General features: G+C 33.0%; 4 protein-coding genes across 4 annotated transcripts; 3 read left to right on the forward strand and 1 right to left on the reverse strand.

Annotated features, from left to right (window-relative positions):
- Positions 1-587: 587 nt before the first annotated feature.
- On the forward strand, positions 588-7,482 carry LOC114376194 (splicing factor 3B subunit 2-like). The gene is made up of 18 exons (XM_028334168.1): positions 588-896; positions 1,438-1,557; positions 1,639-1,764; positions 1,874-1,936; positions 2,061-2,168; positions 2,684-2,761; positions 3,327-3,419; positions 3,531-3,617; positions 4,255-4,356; positions 4,436-4,555; positions 4,703-4,765; positions 5,461-5,606; positions 6,179-6,260; positions 6,344-6,402; positions 6,516-6,561; positions 6,655-6,746; positions 6,840-6,909; positions 6,996-7,482. Exons 1-18 carry the CDS (start codon positions 696-698, stop codon positions 7,065-7,067), a joined length of 1,728 nt encoding a protein of 575 aa, XP_028189969.1. The 5' UTR covers positions 588-695; the 3' UTR covers positions 7,068-7,482.
- A 6,491-nt stretch (positions 7,483-13,973) lies between these two features.
- On the forward strand, positions 13,974-16,124 carry LOC114373600 (dof zinc finger protein DOF1.4-like). Its single transcript, XM_028331096.1, has one exon. The coding sequence runs from the start codon at positions 14,453-14,455 to the stop codon at positions 15,326-15,328; it is 876 nt and encodes a 291-aa protein (XP_028186897.1). The 5' UTR covers positions 13,974-14,452; the 3' UTR covers positions 15,329-16,124.
- Positions 16,125-20,333: 4,209 nt separating this feature from the next.
- LOC114376711 (polyphenol oxidase A1, chloroplastic-like) lies at positions 20,334-21,418 on the forward strand. Its single transcript, XM_028334954.1, has one exon. It carries the CDS (start codon positions 20,433-20,435, stop codon positions 21,081-21,083), a length of 651 nt encoding a protein of 216 aa, XP_028190755.1. The 5' UTR covers positions 20,334-20,432; the 3' UTR covers positions 21,084-21,418.
- A 1,042-nt stretch (positions 21,419-22,460) lies between these two features.
- LOC114376710 (stem-specific protein TSJT1-like) lies at positions 22,461-24,196 on the reverse strand. The gene is made up of 4 exons (XM_028334953.1): positions 23,856-24,196; positions 23,479-23,719; positions 23,218-23,338; positions 22,461-22,949 (listed from the first exon to the last, which is right to left on the reverse strand). Exons 1-4 carry the CDS (start codon positions 24,062-24,064, stop codon positions 22,765-22,767), a joined length of 756 nt encoding a protein of 251 aa, XP_028190754.1. The 5' UTR covers positions 24,065-24,196; the 3' UTR covers positions 22,461-22,764.
- Positions 24,197-27,719: the final 3,523 nt, after the last annotated feature.

The raw sequence follows: 27,719 nt of genomic DNA on the forward strand, positions 1-27,719 counted from the left end.
AACAGAATAAATTAAAATTATTTGAATTTGTTTGATTATTTTATTTTTGAATATAAACTAAACCGTATATATTTGGTTTATTTATTAGATTTATGTTTTTTCAATCCGAACCAACTTGATGACCTGGTTAATTAATATTTTTTAACTATGGATTAATATTTTTGACTTTGGGACTTAGATTTTTCTTCTCTTTTTATCTTTTTTTTTCTTCATTCAATTTTCTTTTTCTTATGATCTTATTTAATGCTATCAAGTATCTTAATTTAGTCATAGAATGCTAATATTTTTTTGGATAAAATAGACAATAATTATATACAAAAATTTAATAATGTAAAACGTGTTTTTGTTTGTATTCTGTTAGCATTTCCGTCTGTGATATTTTCGTAATGCAGAATTATCAAACAAAGAATGGGATGGGAAGAAAGAAAAGCGGGGTGAGAATAGCAAGGCGTTCTCCTTCACATCTTCATCTTCTTAGACGGCGTTATAGCCCAACCAAAAGCCTAAGGGCCCAAAATATCTCACACCGTTGCACGTGCGCAAGTTGGAGGACTGTTTGGGTGCCTAGTTATTTACTTACCCATCTTCCTCAGCTTCTGCATTTCTTCATCATCTTCTTCACTCTTGATTCTTATCTCTCACACTGAACACTCTTGTAGTTAATCGAATTTCTCATTCCGCAGAAACCTTCAACGATGGCCGCTGAAACGATTCCCTACCAGAACGGCGTCGTTGCCAGCTCCAACGATTCCACCGCCACGGGCAAGAAATCGCGGGAGAACGACCGCCGCCGCCGCCGCCGGAAGCAGAAGAAGAACAACAAGGCATCTGAGGCCCCGGTTCCTAACTCTTCCGAAGAGAGTGACGATGCGAAAGAGAACAACGATTCAAAACAGGTTCTCTTCCATCTATTTTTTAATTACTTTGATACTTTCATAGGCTTTGCTGCGTTGGTTATTGTTCCTACTCCATTGGAAGTTTGTAATCGATAATAGCTTAATCGCCGGGAAAGATAGATTCATAGGAAATTGATTCTGAATGTTAGTTCAAACAATATTGACGTGAAACTAGGGTTTTCGTACTTGAATAGAGCTCGTTGCGTTTCAGGGCCTTTGGTTGAGAGTGAGAGAATCTCTAGGGCTTTGCTTGGTGAAAGGGAATTGGAGGGAAAAGATTGGAGAATGATCTGTGTATTCGGACTAGTTATTCTTCCGTTGCAAATTTACTTTTTTCGGTTGAAGTTCTTAAACTGGACCAATTACTGTAATTATTGCATTGAGTCTCATTGTTGAGTGTTTTGGAAGGTTTATAGGTGATTAGATCATGTCTTGCAGCAGATCATTGTTTCCTTTTAATCATAGATTGAATTTTTCTGGATGATATTTGAAATATAGTCATTAGTGCACAAATTTTGTTGTTAATTTTCTTCAATTGCAGCTTGTTGAACAAATTGAAATTGAGTACGTACCGGAGAAGGCAGAGTTAGTTGAAGGCATGGATGAAGAGTTTAGAAAAATCTTTGAGAAATTTACTTTCACTGATGCCACTGCTTTGGAGGTAATCTTATGTCTCAATTGTCTTCTTATCATTACATCTTCTTTGTATATTTTGACTGAAAGTTTGTTATTATACAACTAGGATACTGATAAGAAGGATGGTTCAGAAGAAAATGCAGCAACTAATAAGAAGGCTAATTCTGATTCTGAAGAGGAAGAAAACGATAATGAGCAAAAAGAGAAAGGCATCTCAAACAAGAAGAAAAAGGTGTAGTAATTTGTAACATGATTATACACATTTTCTTCTGTTTATTCATTTTTTACTTGTCTTCCCTTTGATAATTATTCTAAAAAAAGTTTATTTTTTTTTTGTTCAGCTTCAACGGAGGATGAAAATTGCTGAACTGAAACAAATTTGCTTGAGGCCAGATGTTGTTGAGGTAGGATATTTTTTGTGTAGCATGCTTAGATTTCAATTGTTGGGCATTCCCCTCCCACTATTAGTTTGGTCTCATGGCCATTAATATGCAAATGTTATATAATGGTTTCTTTTTCATTTTTAAGGTGTGGGATGCTACTGCATCAGACCCAAAGTTGCTGGTGTTCTTGAAGTCTTATCGGAATACTGTACCTGTACCTAGGCATTGGTGTCAGAAGAGAAAATTTTTACAGGTAAATCTGCATTCTAAATTGATAGTTATGGGTTCAAGATGTGATGCAAGTATGTCTGATAGTTGTAGCCTGCATGAGGGATGTAGTGATAGGGTGAGGAAGATAACGTTGATAAGGTTTCTCTTATCTGTATGTATGTGGTGCTTGCAGGGGAGCTGCTGAGGCAATCACCAACCCTGGACTTGTAGGTGTTTGGCAATGGGCAACCTTGAGTCATTTCTCTTTTATTATCTGTTAGATTGAATGGGAATATGGAGCTTGCATTATGTTAAATAATGGGGATCTATAATGAATAATCATATGACATATTTGCATAATTTTAATGGGCATTTATTTATGACAAAGATGCTAATAGTTCTGCTTTGAATTTTCAGATGCCTTTCCATTGTGCTTAATGCTCGGGCTGAATTCGTCTTATCTTCAATTTTTTATGATTGATATTACTTAGCCCAATTACATAGTGTATGTCCACATAAAGTACTTATATCTCATCAATTATTATCTTTTCTTGGCAGGGTAAACGAGGTATAGAGAAACCACCCTTTCAGCTTCCTGATTTCATTGCTGCCACTGGAATTGAGAAAATCAGACAGGTAATATGATCTTTTGCGTATGTTTTTCAAGAAATAATCTGTTTGCATGCGTTATGATTTTAATTTGGAGTGACTTCCTACAAAAATAAATTAAATATTCTGTGATATGTGCTATTTGTGACCTTGAAGCTGCATTTCTATGCACTATTATAAGCTGTTACTTTTTTTTTCTTCCTGATGTTAGATTATGAGCTTCTGATTCTGGAAGAAGCGCTTTTAAGTTTTAGAATTTTGTTATTTATATTTTGATCGATGGATGGTTTTTCATTTTAATAAGAAGTTTGCATTACTCTAAAGTGTTGGTGGTCTGTCTTAAAATCAACATATTGTGTGGTATTGATCTATAATATTGAGGATGTTAATGGGATAGCCTTGTGAGTGTGGCTGGTACTAGATACAGCTTTCGTTTCACATCCTCTGTTTAATTTTCTCTTCCCAACAACTTAATATATTTATATATATTAGAAGTTTTCTGTGCTCTTTACATGTGTGTGTCTTTTAATTAATTTACCTAAATCATTGCTGTAGTCGCTGTTTTTTAATTGTCATATGTTGTCTCATGCAGGCTTATATTGAGAAAGAGGATAGTAAGAAGCTGAAACAAAAGCAAAGGGAGCGCATGCAACCAAAAATGGGGAAAATGGATATAGATTATCAGGTTTCATTTGTGTTTGCCTTTGGTTTTGCACCATTTGCATTGCTTGCTTGGTTTTTGTTTACTCTAGTTTCAGAACTATTCTCATCCTTAGTTCTTTTTATTGGTTGCCAGGTTCTTCATGATGCATTCTTTAAATACCAAACAAAGCCTAAACTGACCTCTCTTGGAGACCTGTATCATGAAGGAAAAGAGTTTGAGGTATTACCCGCGCTACAGTAATGTAGGGAGATTTGAACTACTATAACTTTTGTTTTTGTTGTGCTTATTTTTCTGTTGCAACATTTTTCATTTTAATTTTCTTGTATTAGTTTATGACGCGGACCCTATTAGAATCTCATTCTTGTTATTTTAGTAGGGAGTGGTTCTTTAATGTGGAGCAATAGGTAGTTGATGAAATGAATGAGTTGACTGGAATATAGCGTGTGTAATTATATTTAGGTTAGGAATTTCTATGTACCATCTCCACTCGTGGAAAAAATGAAAATTTTATGATTGATGGAAGAAGCTAAATAAAGTTATTAAGTGGTATGTATTGTTTGAAATATGTTATAAATGTATTTCCGTCCTTTCATTTGCAATATTTTGTTTGTCAGGATGTTATTATTTTTTTGGGGTTTGAATTTGAACTTCTATAGGTATTCAATTTGAAGTTCCAGTCTAAGAGTTTAAATTTCTTTCTTTGTCCTTTTAATAGAGGTGTACATTGTTCTGTTTCGAGTGTCAAAGTTCCTTGCCTACTCACCAGTTTTAATTTTGTTATTAGATTTTATTTAAGCATATCTTTTGACTGAAAAGGATCTTATTTTTTTATATGATGTCATTGGTTGGTGCACAGGTGAAGTTGAGGGAGATGAAACCTGGCATGTTATCACATGAATTGAAAGAAGCTCTTGGTATGCCTGAAGGTTCTCCTCCTCCTTGGCTTATTAATATGCAGGTAATATTATAGCGTCTTCTGTTGCATTTTTCATATTCTGTTACTGGCCTTTTGACCCCATTAAATATGATTTTTTCAGAGATATGGTCCTCCACCATCATATCCTCATCTGAAAATCCCTGGACTGAATGCTCCTATCCCCCCTGGAGCTAGCTTTGGTTATCATCCTGGTGGATGGGGCAAGCCTCCTGTTGATGAAGTATATATTTTTTTACATATTCACTGTTTTTTTATCATTTTTTTTAAATTGATAGGTTCCTTAATTCTTCTTTTTCAGTGAAGAGTCCCCCATTCTTTTATCTCACTGACATGTTGTTTACTTGTCTTCAATTCTTCATGTGAACAGTATGGGCGTCCACTGTATGGAGATGTTTTTGGTGTTCAACAACAAGATCAGCCTAACTATGAGGTTTGGTTTAAGGCCGGAGTTGAATTGCCTTAAAGCTTATGGAATTCCTTCTTGTTTCCTTGCATGTGAAATTTTGTTTTGGTGTTTTTATCCTGTGTTTTGATAGGACAAACATTTTATAGATGAAAACGAGAGAAGTGGGAAAAAATAAATGCATGTATGGTCATCTTGCATGTCCAAAACTCAATATAGTGCTTATCACCATTCCTTTTATCATGAACTCACAATCCCAAAAGTTATGCTGTTTTAAAGGTCATGAGTGGTTTTCATCTAACATGCCCCACCTAAGAGTCTTTTAGGTTTGAAGCTTGAATAATGCATGAACGCACCCTACTCTTTGCTGAAATTTGACTTTTATTTATAAGAATTAAAACAACTAGGATTAAACTCTGAATCAAATGGTCAGAGGTTCAGATAAGCATATTACTATGTCATGAACCAAGAATTCACAAGGCTTCAGCTGCTTGGTGAAAACACACTAATGGTTCCTTCCTAGTGATTGGGAAAAAACATTATTTCTCACTTTAACTCATAAGAAACAGTCCTGTCATTGATTGAGTGCAATCTTTCTTTGGGCAAGAAATAAAAATAATAAGTTGTACATAGGATTGTGATAATATATCAACTAAAAAATGGTTATTAAATTCATTGTGGTATTCCATCTTGACATTTTACTTAATGTTCTCATGATGCAGGAAGAGCCAGTTGATAAGACCAAGCATTGGGGAGACTTGGAAGAGGAAGAGGAAGAGGAAGAGGAGGAGGAGGAGGAGGAAGAAGAAGAAGAAATGGAGGAGGAGGAACTTGAAGCTGGTATTCAGTCTGTTGATAGTCTGTCAAGGTATTAACATTTTTTGTTTACTATTATGATGGGTAGCATAGGTGTTTTAAAGTGGCTCAGGTTGATAAGAGTAACTAACATTTTTTGTGATCAGTATTGCTATTATTCATTTAGGTATTAACTTGTGAGAATCCTTTACTAATGATGTGGCATGATTAGATGTCTTTGGATTAGCTTATTGTGTTAACTGTTGTTAACTAAAGCACATAATCAAAAATCTTATTAAGAAAACTTAAAATATTTTTTTTGCCCCTAACATTTGATCACAACCTAACATGCTCTACTTTTAAACATTTAACAAAAGGAAAAAGGAAAACAATCAATTGATGGTTCAGAATTAGTAAAATGGTTTCGTAGAATTTCATTTGAACATTTAGCATTTCTGTTTTTCTGCTTGTTTATTACTACTATTACAATTAATGATTGTTTGAGAGTAAATATATGTATAACTGTAAGGAACATTTAGCACTCAAAATGAACTAATCTCATGGATAGAATAGTTAACAGATCTTTGAGTGTAAATTTCTTATCATCTCATCTCTTAACCCTTTTCCTATGCATTTTCACCTCAGCACTCCCACTGGAGTGGAAACACCTGATGTTATTGACCTCCGGAAGCAACAGAGGAAGGAGCCTGAGAGGCCTCTTTATCAAGTGAGTCTTTTTAATTGCTGTTTTTCATCCTTGACTTCTGATTTGACTTGTTATGTAATTACTGTTTGTTGTTTTCTATGTAGGTACTCGAAGAGAAGGAAGAAAAAATTGCTCCTGGAACTTTGCTTGGAACCACTCACACGTATGCAATACTTGTACCTCCTTTTTTATAGTATTTGAATAGCATATTTATTTTTCCATGCACACTTAGTTTGTTTGCTGAGTTGCCACGTTTTCTTTTCCTCCTCTCTGCAGTTATGTGGTTGGCACTGGCACACAGGACAAGTCAGGTGCTAAAAGGGTAAGAGTTTTTTATGCGGTTGGTTATGATGATGATATTTGTTTTGTTTTGAAGAGTAGCATGTTTCATGCATTCTGGCTTTGGCATTTTCAGGTTGATCTGCTTAGAGGTCAGAAGACAGATAAAGTAGATGTCACTTTACAGCCTGAAGAGTTGGAAGCCATGGAAAATGTTTTGCCCGCGAAGTATGAATTTTTTTATTTTCTAATTTTTTAGAGTTGGTTAGTTGTGTAAGGTTTATGAGGCAGTGGTTTCTTACCTCTATTGGATGAGTACAGGTACGAAGAAGCAAGGGAAGAAGAGAAGTTGCGTAGTCAGCGTGAAGATTTCAGTGACATGGTTGCAGAGGTGTGTTACATTCACCATTCAAAATCATATATTATAGTTGCTAACTTGCCAATGCGACTTATAATTAATGTTGTTATCTGATACAGAACGAGAAGAAGAGGAAAAGAAAGATGCAAGAAAAGGAGGGCAAGTCAAAGAAGAGAGACTTCAAGTTTTAGGGTGCGCCTAGTTCGTTTCTTTTGCTGGAAGATGGGGGGGCTGCTACCCTTTTCTACTGGGCAAGTTCTAACATTCCATGAGCCATGAGTTGAGAATTTGTTGTTAGCAGGGGTCTCAATTGATAAGAATATATAATTATATACGACTATATATAATACAATGAAGACTCCATGCAGAGAACGTGGTAGTCAAGCTTTAGTTGAAAATTCAATACGATGAATCCTACCAAGGCTTTACGGATTCTGGCCGACATGAATGCATGTTACTTAGAGGAATAAGTTATTCTTACTACTATATTTGTAGTTTTCATTTCCTTTTGTTCTTTAAATGACATTTTATGGTAATATTTTCTGTTTTCTTTTGGAAGACAAAAACTTTTGAATCAAGAGTGGTAAAATCTGTTTTTTTCTTTCTTGGTAACATGTAAAAATCTGTTTAAATTCAAATTGTTGGCTTTGCTTTTTCATTTAATTTAATTGACACTTTTTTCCTTGCAAAACTTTGTAAATAAACAATAATGTCTATTTGGGGAGTGGTGGAAGTTGGAACATAATAACATAAACGTCATAGGGTAGGGTTTAATAGTTTTATTAATTGATATTAATAATTATGAGTGGTCGAACGTTACAAATTTTATATTAAAATGTGTGGTATGATACGTGAAATTAGTTTTAGATATTTATACAATGTACACTTAATTTAATACATAGAGTTGATGTGGCATAGGTCTTGGTTATTCACATATGATAATAAGAATGTCTTCGATACTAAAGAAATCTAGTTCAGTTGATTATTAAGGGAGTTTATTTTAGTTGGTTGAGTAAGGTATGTTAGTGTTGTAAGTCTTTTTGATATTATGTGTAATTTTTATGGAAACATGTGTCTGATTATAAAGGTAGTATAAATTTAAAAATAATTCAAAAAAATACTATCAATTTAGGTTTGATTTTGACTTATAGAATTCATGCTCGGAGCAATTTCAACTGATTAGTCAATAAAAAAGATTTAGGAAGAGATTTTGAAGTCACTCTAAATGAGAAAAAATGAAAGCAAATGCCCCTAATTTTGAAAGTCATTCTAAAAAGTATGATAGTATGTAAGTTATGGGAAAAACATTTTATATTTTGCACAATATACTGAATTTAAGCAAGTCAATATAAGAGAATATAAGATTAATTGAGTGGTTAAGAAAAAAAATATAAAAAAAATAAGGAATTTGATCCTCATGTGTTAATAAAAATTAACAATTAACATTTGTCAATAAAAAAAAACAAATCAATGTATTATTTTCTATAAGATCATAAATCCTTTTCATTTTCAATCTTTCACACCAAAATTTACAGATTCAACTATAAAATAAAGTTAAATATATCAATCAATTCTACGTACACTCCAAAGTCCAAGGTTAATTTGTAATTAATAATTAATACAATTTTCACGGTTAAAAATTACTTTTGTCCCATTCTTAAACATAACCAAAAAAAAATCTTGCTGATTTATCTCTTTTTTTTTTTTTTTATATCAAGCTGCATTGTCAAATTTTTTTATTCATGTGGTGCATTTTATTTTTGGCTACATTGATGGAGAAGTCAAGTCCCAGTGCCAGAACACTAATTCCTAAGGCGTTGTGGATTTATGCTTGTTTAGGAAATGATACTAAGATTTACTGAGGACATATGCTTGGTAGGAAGATTTTGTAGCACTGTGTGTACGACGTTGTTCAAGCCCAGCTTGTGCTTTGAATTTTAGTATAATTATTCCTTCGGCTTTTATGAAAAATGCCTAATTTCTGTTTTTTTTTTAAAATTTTTCCTCAATTGAATTTTATATTATTAGATTTTATTTAACCATACTTTTACTCAATATCTTATTAATTCAATATTATTATTTATTGTTTACTTAAAATTTGTAATGTGGAACTTTTTTTTTTAAAGATTTTTTTTTTTACATTTTCAGAATTTAAAGTTAAAGATTGTGTAGTAGTATTAATATAGTGAGTTGAGACTAGTCTAAATCAAATCAAGTTTGCCAAATTAAATTGGAAGCGTCAGGTCATGATTAGGTCATCCTCAAAAGTGATTAAAATCACTAAAAATTAACTCAAGGGGTTGAGTAGTCATGGGAGTGAAGGGTTGTGTGGGGAATGATGTTGAGGCATCGCCAGTAAGGTGAAGGAAAGAGAGAGAGAGAGATTTTCTACTAGTATTAGTGTAACTCACCGAAATACTTAAAATAGTAACCATATATTCTCTTTTTTTTTTTATAAGATGGACTTTATCAAACAAATGATAAATTTAATTTATCATTACACTTAGGTCGCTTGCTATTCCTATCATTCAACTCATGCATGAAAACTAATTAAAAGGAATAGTAAAACTCGAGAATCACTTCTTAATTAATAATGAGTAAAACAAATTAAAAATACAGATTACAAAGCTAATATTATCAATTATATATTTAGGTAAGAATATTTAATTAATTTTACAATAACGAAAAATAACTGCGGATACCAATACTGGGGTTCCCTTTTGTTTTAGTGTGCTTGTTAAACATATGCTCATAAAGTTTTATTGGTGTGTTCTTGTTGATTAATATTTATATAGTAATATTATTTTCTTAGATATAAGTATGCGATGAATATATTATACTTATTTTATTAAAAAGGTAATTGCGCAAATGGATAAGAGAGACATGCAACACCTTATTTTCAAAAAATGAAGTTTAGGAGGTTAAATAATCTTTTCCTTTGAATATTTGATTGGTTTACCATTCTTTTTAGTTAGACAAGTATCTTCTTTTGAAATCAATTTTATTCAAGGTATAATGAGACATTTTTTTTAGGTTAACATTTGATTTTCAATAATACATCACAACAGAAACATTAAATGTGAACATAAGTTCTAAGAAAAATTCAAATCTTGTTTCACTGTATTATGAAAGATTATAACTGCTTTCACTACTATTCATTAAACCTAACTTCCATTACTATTCACTAAACCTAACTCCCACTGGTATTCACTGGAATTTTAACTGAATCGGCTGATCTAATTTTTTAAACATGAAATAAAGCAGATAGCAGATACAAAGCATAGTACAAGGGGTCTATTTTCCCAACTTTTGACAATTTAGATTGGTTCTTACACGTACAAGGATACTTAATTTAAACAGATTCTCAAATGCCATCGTTAGATTTCGCAGTCTCATAGTTATACGTATTGTCTCTTAATCAATCAGACAATCACTCAATCAGTATATCACTTTCGTGTTGTAATAAAAACCTAAAAAAAAATTGCATATGTTTGTCCACATACTACAGAGGATAATTTCGTGTCCACATTCCACTTATTTCAACAAACATTTACACCATAATATGCAATCTTCCAAATCAATTATTTGTTTCTTCTCTAATCATTTTAAAGAGAAAAAAACACACCTTTTATAACTTTCGCAATAGCAAAATGTCACATGGTAGCAAAACCCCACTCGAAAGCTAGGAATAGATCCTTATAAACTTACAATAACACTTCCCTTTATAATTGACTAAAAAAAATCCCTTATAGTTAAGCCATCATCGTCCCTAAAAAAAACCTCCACAACAACTATTATTACCAAAGAATTAAGCTACATTTTCTTCAAATAATAGATATATAGTGATGGAAAATGTCAAATTGGGTCACTTAACCGATAAGATAAAGAAACATCGCAATCGCAACGTTGCAATCGATTTTCCTAAGAGCATCAAAGGCTCAAATAGTTCAATCAGATGGCCCAATTGTCCCGTGATGTTACAACACGTGTCTTCTTAAGATAAGCAATGACAATTTTTTTTATAGGCAATAGGTAAATGTTAATTTGTTAGGGTGAAAAATTGAACGATTAAGTCAAACGATTACGAAACTAAAACTACATGGTTGCTGGGTCCACCTGTTACACTAAGAGCCACCAAAGCATGAACACGAGAATGAGAATCTCTTGTTTTGACCCTTAATCGATTTTTTATTTTTATTTTTATTTCAACGGACATAATAGTAGTTTAGGACTTTAGGTGGCATCTTAGTTGGACATTATTAACTCTTCCCGGAGTTAAGTGAGTTCAACATAGACTTAATTCACTGTGTCGTTTTCATATTTGTCCAACAAACATTCTTTGATTTGTCATGTAGCATTCCTTCACACGAGACCCTTTACCTAACCAACCGACAAAGATTGGTTTCCTTGCAAATTAACCATTAAAGAAAAAAATACTACTACTAATCAATATCTTAAGTGTAACAATTTGAAAATTTTGTACTAAAAACTATCATTAGTGTGCTTCATTATAATTTTAATATGTTTCTAACATTTCTTTATTATTGATTCTTTAAGACACTGATTTGAAAAACCCATCTTTGAACATGGTGAATGCAATCAAGCACACTTAATTGTGATATCTTACCCTAGTCATGGCTTAATTATATATGTGCATGTGGCTTTTGCTTTCTTATTCACAATAATAATTAATCTTGTGACTGTAACCAGCACCAAGTGGGAGACATTATTACCGTGTGATTATTTGTTCATTTATTCATGCGTGAAATTTATTTCATCCATTTGCATTGAGTTTCTTTTATAGGTGATATCAAATATGAATAATTAGAAATTAAAACAAACTAAATAAACATGTGTAAAATGATAATAAAAAAAAATATGTGCAAAATAGTACCTTTAGTTAGTTTATATATTTATTACTTCATATAAATTCTATCCAGAATTATGAAAGGTCGAAAAAAAATGCATTTTTTTACATCAATAAGCACCGAGGAGATTTCGGAAGAAAGGGTTATGTATCAGGGTAAAGAAAGAAAAATCAAACCGTTTAGTCATGTTTTTTCCGAAATTTCTTAGCATTTGTTTTTAGTATTTTCTTTAGTAATTGTGATCATGATTATCGAACTTGACTTAACTCAATTAATGAGTGTACTTATCTTTTGTGAATTAATTTATGTGTAAATTCTTTTTTTAGTAGATTTTGAGTAAATCCAATAAATTTTAAGTAAACTCCATGACTGTCAAGTTTACCATTGAATCAAAGAGTCAGCAAGTTAAAAAAATTAGACGAAAACATAATTTATTTTAAATTATTTTTTATCTTTTTAGTATTCAACATATCTTCATTGCTGTTCACGAATAAAAAAATTCTCACCTCTAATAACATCAAATCCTCAATGAGAATGCTCTATCACTCCTATAACATTTGCAAGTTATCATCTAGTAGTGATGCATTACTAGACTTGATTATTTAAGTATTATAAAATTTATAATTTACTATCTTACTTTATTATGTTGTTAAAATGTTTAATTGATATGTTATTTATAAATATTTTGTTATTATTTTTATATGAAGTAGACTTTTATAAATCTATGAATTGAGTTTATGAATCGATTTTATAAAAATTTTCCTTAAACTTTCGAATTTGATAATGTTGATTATGATAAAATTCAAAATTTGGTGTAATTGGCTTGAAATTCACATTCTTTGCTCACAAGTGTCGGCTGATATCAACCCATTGTACATGAATTCGTGTCAAGACATTCAAATTAATATGACACCTTCCACTAGTCATTTAAAAAACTTTATAACGATTCAATTGTTTATACAATATTTTACGACATATTTCAATAAATATATCTCTGTTCTTCTTCCTGTTTATTCTCTGTGAACACATTTTAGCAAAAATTTGAACTATTTGTTTAGTTTTTTTTATATAATAAATGTAATTTATGGTGATAGTAGTCTCTAGTAAAAACTACGGAGCATGAGCTCGCCCTCTCAATTATAGTGGCGAATACAGGGTATTAACTTTTTGTTAGTTTCTGCGAAATCAATCTGAATCTCAGTCAAACATATTATTAATTAATTGCTTTAATTGAGGTTTGTAGAATTTAGATAAAGATTATAGGTTTAAATTTTATTAACAACTTGTTTTTGTTGAATGAATTTTATTAACAACTTGTTAATATAGAAAAACTAATATGAAATGATTTCCACAACATTTCCCTTGTTTTAAACGTTCCAAAGGTTCAACTTATTAGCCTCAGTTTTTTTTTTTTACCTGATATTTGACCATGGGTTGTTGTGATGACTCTGAGCAACAAATCGTATAGTACTTGCCACCTGCTCGTCCAAATAAATAATCACTAGAATTTGGGTTATCCTCTCTAACAAACAAGTGCATACTGTATATATACCACCTGAAGTACTGCATCAAACTCTCCTCTACTGAAACAAAATTAAACGTAATACCAATTACCAATTCTATGTTTTCTTATATAAAAAAACAAATTATACGAGAACCACAAGCTAAAACTTTATTTATATATTTTTTAAAATTTGCGTCGAGCTAACATATCATGAATTGTTCAATCAACAAAACCTATAGGCCAAAGATACGAGACCAACACGTGCATGCAATATATAGATATACCCAACTCACAACATATAATCAAATGACATATATAGGTTCATACTTCATAGAACACCACCACTACATACATCCACTCTCAGCTTTGTGTCACACAAGAAACCATGTGTTGCCAACTGTTTTTAACCTTCCTAAGAATCTTAGGCCCCACTATTACCACTCTTCCCTTTCCTATAATGTCAATCAAATTAAGAAAAAAACATGACCCTAATGTACTTGCCTTCTTTTTTGCCAACTTTGTGTTTGTATTGGTGGCCAAGTTTGCTACTTAAATTATTATAGCACAGGATCATGCACATCTTCTACGTTCCTTTTTACAGCCATAACACAAAGCACTATCAATGGCCTAAAACCGTCCACGTGCCACCCACCCACCTTCACCTTAGGGGTTAAGCATCTCCCCACATTTCCCCTTTTAAAATACTTATGTGTGGAGAGAACCAAAATAGAAGCTGTTACCATAGTCTGCATAAGTTTTATGGGATTTCATTTTCCTCCACTCAACAAGTAGCAATCAATCACACACACCCTCTCTCTCTCTTTCACCACACACTACTTCAAGTAATTTTTATGGTCTTCTTGTTATAATTATTGATCCTTTACAGATAGATAAGGCCATAATAGGTATTAAGATATAGACAGATTAGAGAAAAGACATGCTCACTTCTTCTCATCTTCCTAGGTCTTTCCTTCTATCAAACCACTTCCATTCATCAATTTCCTTAGACCTTCACAAGGTTTGGGCTATAAGCAGCAATCTGATCCTCTTGCTATCCTTCAGATTGATTTCTCTTCTCACATCTCGATCAAACGGATAATTTTTTTCCAAATTGCCACCTTTTCTCATCAAAATTGCATAGAAAAAGGAAAAAAAACTATTGTTTTCTGGTTACTAGTACTTTCAAGGGGGTGTCTTTTAAGATATGGGTTTGAGTTCTAAGCAGGTTTCTAATAGAGGACTTGATTGGAACCAGACCTTGTTGGAGGCTCAAAACTTGGAGCTCCCAAAGCCTCCTCCTATGAGGAAACAACAGCAACAAACTCAGCCATCAGAGCCTTTGAAGTGTCCAAGATGTGACTCTATTAACACCAAATTTTGTTACTACAACAACTACAACAAGTCTCAGCCTCGCCATTACTGCAGAGCTTGCAAGAGGCACTGGACTAAAGGTGGAACTCTACGCAATGTTCCTGTTGGTGGTGGCAGGAAGAATAAGCGAGTCAAGAAATCAACCACTCCAAACACAGCCACGGCCACAAATTCTATTAGCACCACCACCACCACCTCAAATACCAACATGGATGGTGAGTTGAATACCCCCATCACAATTCCTCTTTTTGCAGTGGATGATCACAAAACCACACCTTCCTCTCTCTACCAATCCTTGTGCCTGCCACAACAGAATCTGATGATGAGTACCAAAGACTCAGAAGAAGGCAAAGACTTTGGTATTGGTAATGGCATCTTTCTCAGTTCAACTGTGCCTTTTCCTCAAAGTCAAAGCCTTCTCTTCCCCTTCACAACATCAAACTCCTTTGACACAAACCAATGTGCAATATCGTCCTCTTTGCGATCCTCCAGTGTGTATAACTATGGTGAAGAGTTCAAAATAACGGAGGAGCCAACCATCAACAGCATAATGCCCAACGCTAGCGGAGGCACCAACACACAGCCATGGGAGATAGCTGCAACAAGTTCTGGCTTGGAAATGTCAAACTATTGGACTTGGGAGGACATTGATTCCTTGGTCTCAACTGATCTAAATGTTCCTTGGGATGATTCTGATATCAAACCCTGACAAAAGAAAAGGAAAAAAAATGAAAATAGTAACCCATGTCTATAGATTAGTTATTAATTAATTGTGGCGTTTTTGTGTTTCATAGGGATTAGTAAGTGTTATTGTTTTCAGATGGATCATATTTCTATATTATGCCACACTTTGATGGTTTGAGGAGATATCTGCAAATCACAAAGCCATGAGAGGAAGTGGCAGATGGATCATATCATATTATCCACTGGTCTTTCTGCACTTGTAAGTCTTGCAAAGAGAAGTATTTGGAGCTGTCTTATTTTAGTTTCAGCTTCAGATTCAAGCAAGGGGGTCCAAATCCAATTAACTGTAACCCAATGAGTTTTCCTGTTCATCTCTCTATCATAATTTCCTGTAATAAAATGTTACATTAATGTTGTATCCAAGTAGTTTAGCATTATTCACAAGTATAGGGAATTTTTTTTTGTTTGTTTTGTAGTATTTCTTTAATGGTTTCTGAGTGCCTTGTGATGGGGATTACTATTGAGACATGGGGTCTGCTCCAGCACAGCTGAACTGACAGAATGTGATGGAAGATTCTTGTGGATATGTATATATATGCATGTGTTGGAAATTGGAATGATATAGCATGGATTTGATTGGCCAAGATTCATCACCACCACTTGTTGAGAATCATTCTTTGCTTCTGGGCCATAAGGAATTCTGGTTCCAGAGTAGTTTATTGATGTTATGATATTCTGTTACTATTATATTCCTCACGGATCGTTTATCTGTGGGCTTATACTTCACATGGTGCTTTAATATTTGTTCCTGTTTAATACAACAGTGTGTGTATCTTTGGCCCACCGTATTTTCAGGGTTTGTTTATGCTTGTCGTTTCTTCTATGATTGCATAGCCATGGACCAATAGTAGAACCCTTTCAGGTATGAATTTTTGCACATAATAGAAGATATCCTCAGGGTTTTGAAATGTAACTGTATCAAATTCAGATTTAACTTGTAGAATAATATTAGTGTCCTTATCATGTATAACCTATACAGTGCCGTGGCAATGGTAAGGGCAATTAGGTCATTGCCTTAGGCCTCCCACTAGGCTCTCTATGATATTTTCTACCCTGACATACATATAAATAAATAAAATATATAAAAATATTGATCAACAAATTTATGTGGATAAAAGGTTCACATTTACTCACTTATTAAAAATATATTCGGCTCAAAACAAGACCGTCAAAGTTTACAAAAAATATTTTGTTAAATCAATAAGATAAAATAAAATAAAATAATATCATGCAATTAAAATAAAAACTCATCTCCAATGTCACATTCTATCAGAACACTGTGTCCCAACGTCCTCTGACACGAAATTCTTTAAAGTCATCCACCTAATCATTTGCTCCCACGAACACAAGGTTCGAGATCATCACAAGATCTAAACACAAATAGTACACATGAAGTGAGTTATAAAAAAAAATAACAAAACAAATAAACAAGACCTAATCAAAATAAATTATGAAAATATTTATAACATAACTCAACTTAATACAACCCACGTCACTTCACCACTTTATTTTTAAAATTCGTTTTTCAATCACTAATCACATTACACATGAATCACATACTCGAGTCAAGACGCAATAATACTCATTAATTTCATAATAAACAATTAGCAAGCGTTATGCAACAATTATACTAAGACTCAAACTTACATGTAATGTGATATCATGTCAGTGAAAAATCATCCTGGGACACCTACGAGTACATAACAAGACACATCACACAATGAGTATGTCAGGTCACTCTCATTAAGTGTAATCATAAGGTGACCAGTCAGAGTCACTTCGTTTTGTGAGAATGCTCCAACCATATGAAATCAACATAGGTTTAAAGGAGCACTCAAATTGAGTGTCTTTACCCCCAAGGCCTAAACTCCGAAGAATCCGTTAGGGTCTCACCTTCTTGATTCAGGTCCAACCCCTAAAACAATTTTTTGCAAGCAGACACTGCTCGTGAATTATACAATACTCATGACCTCACACTCGTGTTTTAAACACGTTTAACACATTACGCTACAATTTAACATTGGTTAGTAACTAGGAACCTACACTTTCTCTTTAACACTGCGCATAAACATTTTTCTCAATATAAACACTGATCGAGTTATTGTATAATTTAAAGCTCACAACACAATTATTGTCACATAAGTGTTAAACACACACACTTATTCACAACTAAATATCATGTCCACAATTTAACATCTCATAATGTCACAATCCACCATCACAGGTTTACATGTATCTCACAAATTAACATATGTTCAACTTTATACTTATACTCGATTTCAACAATAATATTATAAGCAGACACTACTCATGAATTATACAATACTCACGATCTCACACTTGTGTTTCAAACACGTTTAACACATTGCACTACAATTTAATACTGGTTCCTAACTAGGAAACCTGCATTTTCCCTTTAACACTGCGCATCAGCATTTTTCTCAAGATAAACACTGGTCGGATTATTGTATAATTCACAGCTCACAATAAAGTAATGTCACATCAAGTGTTAACTACACACTTATTCACAACTAAAACTCATGTTCACAACTTCACATCTCATTATGTCACAATCAACCATCTTATATTTATGTGTATCTCACAATTTAACACATTCAACTTTGCACTTATACTCAATCTCCATAACAATATTATAATCTCAAAGTAATATATTATTTTACAATTAATCATATATTCAATTTATCACTTATATACAATTTCAATCATAATTTCATAATTCCAATATAACTATTTATTATGCTAATCTTATTCAAAACACAAATAAATTATACAAAAATATTTCTCAATTCCCGGGGAGTAAAACCCTTCAAACAATTTTACATAATCATACAAGAAGAATTTTAATACAATAAACATCCCAAAATAAACCTCCATTTGATCTTTTAAGAACCCCTACACATGTTCATTCTAACTCCAATTGTGATAAACTCATCCCTTATCTCTTACCGGGCTCATGTGTGTATTGTGACAGCAATAGCGACATCTCTAGCGGTTTCCTAGGATTCCTCAAGTTTTTTCTCTGACTGCTCTGATAGGGTACCCAAACGTTAGAGAGAAGGAGAAGTGATTGAAGTCTCCATTCCACTGTCTACGTGCAATGAGTATTTCTCCCTCCAGAGACGTTATTTTGTAAATCCCAACGGTGAAGATGTGCGTAAATGAATCCTGAACCACATATCAAAATTTCACAACAGTCTAACGATTAACGAGTCTGAGATCATAGTTTTACTGAGATAGTTTTAGATTTCTGTGGAAAAAGAAAAAACTATTATGCAAAGGGTATTTCTCTCCGCTTCGACATTTTTTAGTAATTTCCAACGTTGAAAATATTTGGAAATGAATTCAGAACCTGGTGTTCAAATTTCATGACGATCCAATGATGAATGAATCCAAAATCATCATTTTTTTAAGATAGATTTAGTGGCGTAGAAAAGACCGTATATGATAAAGTTGTATCTTGATGATCCATGGGTTTGAATCCAAAAATAATCTATTTGTGTATGTAAAGATAAGACCGTATAAAATGACTTTCTCTCATACTTTTACATAGGGAGGAGTCTTATAATACAGGAATATGGTAAAATATGATGACTAAAATGTTACACAAAGGAATTATATGTAGTGTCAATGAATTATGCGTTAATCAGTATTAGAAAATGTTGATGTAACCTTAAAACATATTCAGAGATGAATCAAACTGCGCAGAAGGGGAGGACTTCTGTATCTAACTTTTGGATGTATGTATTGTCCTATTTGTATGTCCTATGACATTCCATAAACCTTTATTAATTATTTTCAGCACTATCTCTAGTGAATGTACACTGCAAGTATCTTTCTCCTACCTAAATTTATATAACAATGCTTTATAGTACTGAAGTGATAAGCACGAAAGTACGCAGATTCAAGTCTAACAGTAGATAACACAATCATTCAAGAGAGGATATGGAATGAAGTTATCTTCCAATATAAATCCAACACGTCAGGTTGTTAACTTTCATAGAATTATTGTTGGTACTGTATATCATTATTTATATTTATATAACAACAATATGTTAAGATTCAATTGAAAGGCATTGGAGTTGAGTCTCAGATTGGAATGGAAGTATGAGATTCTAGAGTTGGATTTATGATTAAGATCTTGGGCTCTTTAATTATAGTTTGCATTTGGATGAATTTTTGTAAAATTAATTATTCTAAAAACTGATTTTGATGTGAAAGTTATTTATGTACAAAACTTTTATCTAATGAAAAAAATTACTTAAAACTTTTTTAAATTTAAAATCAATCTTGGACTTGTAATTAATTCTTGAACATTTACCTTTTTTATTTTATAGAATCCTTAACACTTACCTAAAATCTCTTTAAATGATATTTCAATGCAATTCTAAATGATCTAACATAAATCAAAACACGCACTAAAGGAAACATGAATGCCTAGACTTTACTTTAGTCGGGTAGGAGCGCTCAGTGTTAATGGATCAATATTCGATAGCGGCATGTTCAAACAGATTCATTTGGACAAACACTGGCCACTGAATTTTCATTATGTCAACTGGCAATGGCTAATGCTCATTCCTATAATGTTATTTACCATTGACATTTTGAAGAGAAAAAATCTATTTGTTTCTTTTTTTCAAAATTCAAGATACATTAATTATTATTATTATTTTAATTATACCATTACTTTTCACTTAATTTTTAACATTTATCCTAATAGTGAGGGTTTTAGAATAGCTTTTAAGGAATTGTTGGTTCAAATTATATTGCTGTCAATGTAAAAGAGATAAAGTAGAGATATATTTAAAATAAAAAGTATGTTAATATTTTACGATTATTTTTAATTTTCATGTGAATTTTGACCGCCTCTAATAGATAGATAGCTCGTGATTTTTAATTAACCTAAAGTCGTAAAAGACAGGCAGGCCACTAAAACCCAAGGAGTGGCCCAAATAAAAAAGGCTCTAGACCTAGGTTGAGACGGCCCTAACGAGTTCTTCATTCGTAATAAAATGTCTGAAAATATCTAAATTTTTAAATTAAATAAAAAAATGGCATTAATCTCTTCGTTGTCATTTGTCTCTCACAACCTCATCACCACCACCACTCCCACATTTTCACAATTCCAATCTGCCAAATATAGAAAACCAATACGCCACCACATTAGTAAAATTGCATGCAGTGAAAACACACTCGAAGGAGAAAAGCTCCCACATCGGAGGAACGTTCTACTTGGCCTAGGAGGATTTTGCGGCGCTGCTGTTATGTCTCTGAACAACAAGAACATACCTTTTGCCTCTGCTGCTCCCACACCCATGTTCCCTCTGGTGTTGGATTCCGCTGTGAGCACGGTGGTGAAGAGGCCAAGCAAGTCGAGGAGCAAGAAGCAGAAGGAAGAGGAGGAGGAGGTTCTCGTGATTGAAGGGATCGAGTTTGAGGGAAACACACATGCCAAGTTCGATGTCATCATTAACGCCGATGATTATAACGAAATCCGCCCCGATCACACCGAGTTTGCAGGAAGCTTTGCGAGTCTGCCTCACTCAAATAACAAAAAGATCGTTACTTCCATGAGTCTGGGATTAACGGATTTGTTGGAAGATTTGGGCGCTGACGATGATGACAGTGTTGTCGTCACGCTCGTTCCCAGGGATGGACGTGTCAAAATCAGAGCCATCAAGACACGGCTTCTTGCAGAGTGAAGGAAATACTTATGCATATAAATAAATTTGTGGGGTGTAATACTTGTATTATAGGTTAATTTTGTTACTGCTTTTTAAATTATGGAGACAATTTATAATTGTGCTTGTATTTTATATTAAGAAAAATTTAAAAGCTTGTGAGGTCAGTTGTCCCAAAATTCACCAAGTACCTAATCTTATTTGTGTTGGAGAAACATATGTTGAAGTATTGGTTAATATTGGTTCAGTATTACTGTATTAGTTCTGGTTTAGGTTCAGGGCAGATTTTGGTTCATGTTCAGTATTGGCTATTTGATTATGTTACTACTTACTAGTTCAGTAATGTTGATTCAGCATATGCATGTGGTCTCCATAATGTTGGTTCAGTATATGTAGGTTCATTTTGATTCAATTTTACTGCTTAGGGTTCATTTCACATCAGTATTGCTGGTTCACAAGTTCTATTATTGTGTGTTGATATCTAATTGTGTTACTTTTACCATGAGTTTCATATCGATTATGAGTAAGATAATGTTATCAGTTAATGAAAAGAAACTGAAAAAAATAAGTGATACTATAACACTTCATTCTTTATTGTTAAGTTTATAATATTAGTTACATGTGTTCTATTTTAAAACTGATGACAATTACTCAGTCATGTTGTCCTTGAGGTTTCTTGATGAAAGTTCCCGATATCTATCCCCATCAATGTTTTAGAATTCTTACCTGATAAATACAGTAATGTTGTTTTCATTGTGATTCTTCCCAAGAGTAAGTTTGAGTAAATTTGTGAAGCCAATTTCAGATAGTGCGGAACAGAACCGATGAGTGATGATTACAAGGCAACCTGCTAAACTTTAACTTTCCTTGCAACTCTGACATCCAAATTACATATGTTACCTTTGGTTAAAGATTGCTAGGAAAGCAGGCACAATGAGACCTGGTGTTGTGGGCAGAGTATAGACTAAAGCGTAGCCAAAACTGATTTTTTAAATTCTGATATTTGAATCAAGCATTGTTTACAGGATTATCTGGAGCATCTGGTGTTGTGAAGCATCTCCAGTTTTAGACAAGTATTTGGTCTTTGCTGATCACAGCATAATGGGGGTTATTTGGAACATTTTGTGATGGAATGTGGACCAATAGGTCCTTGCATTGTGGTATATTTCCAAATGGTTGGGTGGATGGATGGTCTTATGAGGGAATGTTTAATTTTATGCTGGCGGGTTGGACAAGAGGAATTCATCATATAGCCATATGATCTATGGGCTGCTTTTTTTTAATCTATCCAACAACCAAATATAAAAAGTTACCAACAGAATTTTCTTTTTCACATATATCGTATTTTTATTTGTATGCAAATATTTTAATGGAAGTATTATACTCAAGAAGGATCTATTTGCCACAATTTAAGTTGACCGACCACCGAGCCATGCTGTGTACACTCAATGGAACAAGTGTGCTTGATTTTGTCCTGCCCTGCTTCCTTTTGGGAGGAAAGATTTAATAACAAATAAATGTTGTGTAACACTTGTTATTCATATTATACAATTACCATAGTCATGTTCAACTTTGAAGCATGAATATGTACACAACAATGGAACCAAAAGAGAAAAGCAAAGAGTCACACTCATCACACTATGTTCCTCTTTTAACCACTTAGAAAAAAAATGTTGGACTAAGATTAAATCAGCTAAGCTTGTTAGCCCCAAGTTGCCCAATTAGCTTCACTTCCAACACGTGGCATCACCTGGATCTTTGACTGAGAGTCAACATTGAAGTTGGCCCCGCACATAACTCCCTCGCTGTCAATCCGAGGCATTGCTTTCATCTTCTGTGTTGGATGTTCAAAGTTCATGAGACCGTGCTCACTATGAAACATACACCCTGCAATTTCAACCGGTTATGCTTTAAATTCTAGAATCTAGACACAAGTCACTCTTTGAAATGTAGTTACCCTTTCAATGTCCATGTCTTATAATTGTATTACTATGACAAGAAATGAAGAAAATGTAATCTGAACGGTGGTTTAGAATCAATGCTGCAACATTTGATGGCGACATTATCAATGGAATCCTTTATTAATTGTAATTTTGCCAAACTTAAATTACAAAATCTGATTTTGCAAAGGTAGAGAGAAATCAAATTTGCATACCAGTAGGAAATGGTGCAAATGATTTAGCACAGCTTGCTTTTATAAGCTCCAGATTTTCAGAAATTGTAACCGAACCATCCGCTGCAATTCCCCAGTAGAGCCCAATATGGCCATTAGAACCCTGCTCAAACACAAACAACATATGGGTAATCAGTCCCAGAAAAATTAATAACACCATTTATACATTGTCAAGTCACACATTCCTTTTCTATTCCCAATACACATGTTCCAATATTGTAGAGATAAAAAAAAGAGACTTACAGATGCAACAAAAACTGTTCCATCCTTGTTGTCATATATCACAAATCCGAAACTGCCTTCAAGTTCTTTGAGGACTTGATCAACTGGATATGGACCCCTGTCGCGAAGAGTTCGATACGCTTCAATGATAAACCTGGCCTCATTTGTTCCTTTTGATAGCCCATACTGCTTGTTGAGCATGCTAAGGTTGTGCAGGCCACCCAGGAAGACACAGTATATGTTATCCAAACCACTAAACAACCTGTGACACATTTTTTCTTTTGTATTAGCAATACAACTCAATAATTCATAAATCCATTTCACAAACAATTAATAGATTCATTAACCAATCTGCCATGGAATTTGAAAAGGGAATGTACTTGTTAAATTAAGCATACCTATGATGAATGGAGGGCTTGTTTGAAGGGGAATAGGCTAGCAAAGCATCACTCCCAAAGCACATGGAGAAAGCATTGGAGGAATTGCAGGACATGAAATCCTTCAGGACTTCATGACTTAGCTTAGGCTTAGTGCATGAATTCAAAGAAGCTGGACTGTTCAGCTCCTTGGGTGCATTAACTAACTTCTGCTTGAAAATTCCCAACATCTTTGCCTCTGTCTATGAGTTAGCTTCCAATGTCACCAAAAAGAGTACACACTTTCTAAAAAAAATGCACCAATATCAGTAATCCAAATAGCTGCAGATGAAGAATGAGATTTAGTGCAATGATATGATAGGATGAATGAGTTGTTCATGTTTAATATATATAGTTGCAATGCGAAGAGAGAAACCGTGTATCAACGTGGGAGTTCTATCCGAACAAGAAAAGTAGATAAAGATGAAAAAACAACTAACGTGCTAGCCGTTTTTAATAATAATATGCACGTCGGAACTGATTTGAAATGTTTAAACTTTTATATGGGCGTGGATAAAGTATAGTATTTTTTAAAAAAAGTTAATGTTAATTTTTAATTTGTTAGGAAGGAGAATAAAATATTGTGCTAAGTGGTAAAGAGTCACCAGAAATGTATATTATCATATTATAAATCTAGTAATGTTCTGGGCCACATAATCTCCGCTTTTGTGTGTAACTTCGATTTGGCTGAATAGTTAGAGCACACTGCAGTCATGAAATATTTCCCAAAAAAGAAAAAAAGAATTTTTATAAAGTAATACTACGAGAAATGGTTTTGTTACATAATTACTAATTAGGATAGGATAGCATCAGAATCCAGTCTATGATGACGTGGCAGTGATTGTTTGGAAAGGCATAACGAGACAAGGTTGTTGGGAATTGAATACGAGGGAGAAAAAAAACACATAGGGAGTATTCTTATCATATTGATATGAAAATGATGCTACTTTCAACTTCTAACTTCTAAGCAAGCATGTGTTCTTCCATTGGTACATCGTGCCGGATTTGAATAACTTTTTTTTTTTCCTTTTTCTACCTTTTTTGTAAAATAAATAAATAAATATAAGAGCAATTGAGAGAATTGATGTTTGAAAAAATGCTTTCTAGATGCATAGTTATACACTACAAACCTATACAAAATATAGTTAATTTAGAAATGATCGTTAAAACAAAAATTTAATGTTACAAATGAATGATTTAAAAAATAATAATAAATGAATGACTTAATGTTACGAATAGGTACTACTGTGTAACATTTTTTTGTTTTTGTTTTTGGTAGGATACCGTATAACATTAAAACAAAAGGAAACACTTTGTGCAGGGACATTTTGAAAATTCTTACAAAAATAGACACGGTTAATTGTTTTCTTTTTTCAATTTTTATATTATTTTTTGTATCTTTGACCCACTTTTTTGAAAGAAAACCGGTTGCTAGTGGTAGCAACTCAACTTAATGGAGGCGTAGGAAGCAACTGCTACGGAAATAACAAGCAATTAGTCTAATTAGGCCCACACTCTTAACAGTAGTCCTTGAACCAAGAAGGCTGATAGATCTCTCTTGGACCTATATGTTGGCCCGCTAGCAAGTCATATCTGAAATATTAACTGGTGTATTCAGGAGGAGCTATTATGATAGTCGTTGCAAGAGATACAGGGTATAATTTCTCCTTTGTTTAAGATTGCTGAAAGATGAAATTTTGGCCTTCTCATCCATCAGTTGCTTTTGTTAATCTATCTTCTGTCTTTCTTTTTCTTTTTACTTTTTACTACTATTCAAGAATGTCTTCTTTATTTTGGTAATTTAATTCAGGCAGTGTATAAGTTTCTCTAAAAAAATTGTTGGCAAGTGAACCTTGGAAAGCACCTAGAAATGTTTTGAATAAATGCTATCGTTTGTGGGACTCTGTATTACCATAATTGAATTCTTAATTTTTTAACTTTAATTTATTTGTTATTTATTGTACTTATATATTGTTTTGAATCAAAATATAATTAAAATTTTAATATATAATTATTTAATATATATATATATATATAAGTAAATTAAAATTATAAAAAAGTATAATGGATTACCCATAGGTATATCTAAACTCAACAAAATCTGACGGTATGGGAATGAGTATTGAAATTCTAAACTCGTTTCTTTTATACACATATATGTCTCGTCTTTTGTGGGAATGAAGATGAAGAGGGTCAAACTTGTTTCCGACCCACCCCATTACCATCTCTAATATCATCATATCTAATGGTATACATCTTAATCTCATTACTCACACCTTACACTCATTGACTTTGACATGTTTGCTCGGGTGAACGCCTTATTATTCACTAAAAGTCGCCAAATCCACCTATTTCGTCAACCATGTTTGAAACTTTTCGAAAAAACCCTTTAGAAAATTCTGATGTTTAGCATGGAATCAAATGACTGGGAGATTGGATTTGGAATTTAGTGATTTTCTCCATTCACTGCGACTGCTTAAAATTTAAGTTTGAGCATGATTCAATTTCAAAAAGTAATTCAAAAAGTGAAACTTATTATCTACTTATATATATCACATACGTCTTCCTATATGTTTTATCTTTCATCCAATATTTAATTTGTTTGAAAATTAAATTTTAGATATTATGGATCTTTCATTTTACGTCACTTTCCCTTTTGGTTAATTTGAACGTGATTAACACAAATATGGTGAGTTCATATTTACTCTGGAGTTTCTTTACTCAATATCTTTTTTTTGTTAGTGTTATTCTTGTGTTTAGCTAAAGGTCACTTCACTATTCTCCTTGATATGTTTCATTGTATAAGTCAGTGTGTCCAAACGATGATCCTTTATGTTATTTTAATCTTTTTCTCATTCTTTTTCATTAGGCAATGCTTGATCACAAAAGGACATAGCATATTAGTTGTACCGTCCAGAACCCATAAAATACACGTGGCATTCTATATGACACTTTTAGACACGTGTTAGCCCTCCATGCCAACCCTGTAATAGAAGCACGAACACTCGGTCCTTAGTAGTTGGACTCCCTAACCAACAGATTATCTCTAACCTATTAATATTTGAATATATTTGAATACCTTTATCTATTAGCATGTAGTTAATTATCTTCAAGGTCACACATTATCTATAAGGTACAACTATCTTCTAACTTTTATCTATAAGCTACAATTTATCTTATCTCTAACTTTATCTATGCTTCACTCCTATAAATACCAGGTTCCATCGAACCCTCAACACAATTCCAAACACACAAACACAGAGTAACAAGCTTGTGCACATCTCTCTTTATCGCTCACTCGAGCCTACATTTAAGCATATACTTATTTTATCTCCTAACTCATATATTTACTGGAACATTGAATTTCTTTGTTTTACAAGTTTCCCCTCATGTTTCTTAATAAAGGTGTCTTTCAAAACCCACGTATGAAGTCCGAGAATCCACCTTAACCACGTCCATCTTAATACGTGCCAGCTCTGGATTTTAGTAATTATACAAAGTAGCTCCAAATTTCACACGTCCTAATTCAACACTTGATATGACAAAGTTTGCAGTTTTAAAATCCAAACCAAATAGATGGTCCAAATCAACCTAGATTTTTCCCTTGCAGATGATTGCTTATTGAGTTGATCCAAACCCCATATACACCTCTAATTATTATTTGAAATGCGGAGATTCACTTTTTTTCATATTTATATATTATTTAATAATTAATATTCAAATTATTAAACATGTTATAACCACCCTAACAATTAAAATAAGATTATATAATTGAATGGCTACATTTGCTAAACTTATATTTTATATAGAAAAATAATGAAGTGGATTTTCTTCCTTATTTGCATA

The sequence above is a fragment of the Glycine soja genome, chromosome 11 (assembly GCF_004193775.1).
Source record: "Glycine soja cultivar W05 chromosome 11, ASM419377v2, whole genome shotgun sequence".
NCBI lineage: Eukaryota > Viridiplantae > Streptophyta > Magnoliopsida > Fabales > Fabaceae > Glycine > Glycine soja.

What these genes read in the sequence shown, in the direction of transcription:
- LOC114376194 (XM_028334168.1), top strand. Translation starts at nt 696, where the DNA reads ATGGCCGCTGAAACGATTCCCTACCAGAACGGCGTCGTTGCCAGCTCC. An exon ending in CTTGGCTTATTAATATGCAG is followed by an intron (nt 4,357 to 4,435) that starts GTAATATTATAG and finishes TGATTTTTTCAG; the next exon opens with AGATATGGTCCTCCACCATC. An exon ending in TTGCTTGGAACCACTCACAC is followed by an intron (nt 6,403 to 6,515) that starts GTATGCAATACT and finishes TCCTCTCTGCAG; the next exon opens with TTATGTGGTTGGCACTGGCA.
- LOC114373600 (XM_028331096.1), top strand. Translation starts at nt 14,453, where the DNA reads ATGGGTTTGAGTTCTAAGCAGGTTTCTAATAGAGGACTTGATTGGAAC.
- LOC114376711 (XM_028334954.1), top strand. Translation starts at nt 20,433, where the DNA reads ATGGCATTAATCTCTTCGTTGTCATTTGTCTCTCACAACCTCATCACC.
- LOC114376710 (XM_028334953.1), bottom strand. Translation starts at nt 24,064, where the DNA reads ATGTTGGGAATTTTCAAGCAGAAGTTAGTTAATGCACCCAAGGAGCTG. An exon ending in AAGCCCTCCATTCATCATAG is followed by an intron (nt 23,720 to 23,855) that starts GTATGCTTAATT and finishes AATGTGTCACAG; the next exon opens with GTTGTTTAGTGGTTTGGATA. An exon ending in ATTTGCACCATTTCCTACTG is followed by an intron (nt 22,950 to 23,217) that starts GTATGCAAATTT and finishes TTGAAATTGCAG; the next exon opens with GGTGTATGTTTCATAGTGAG.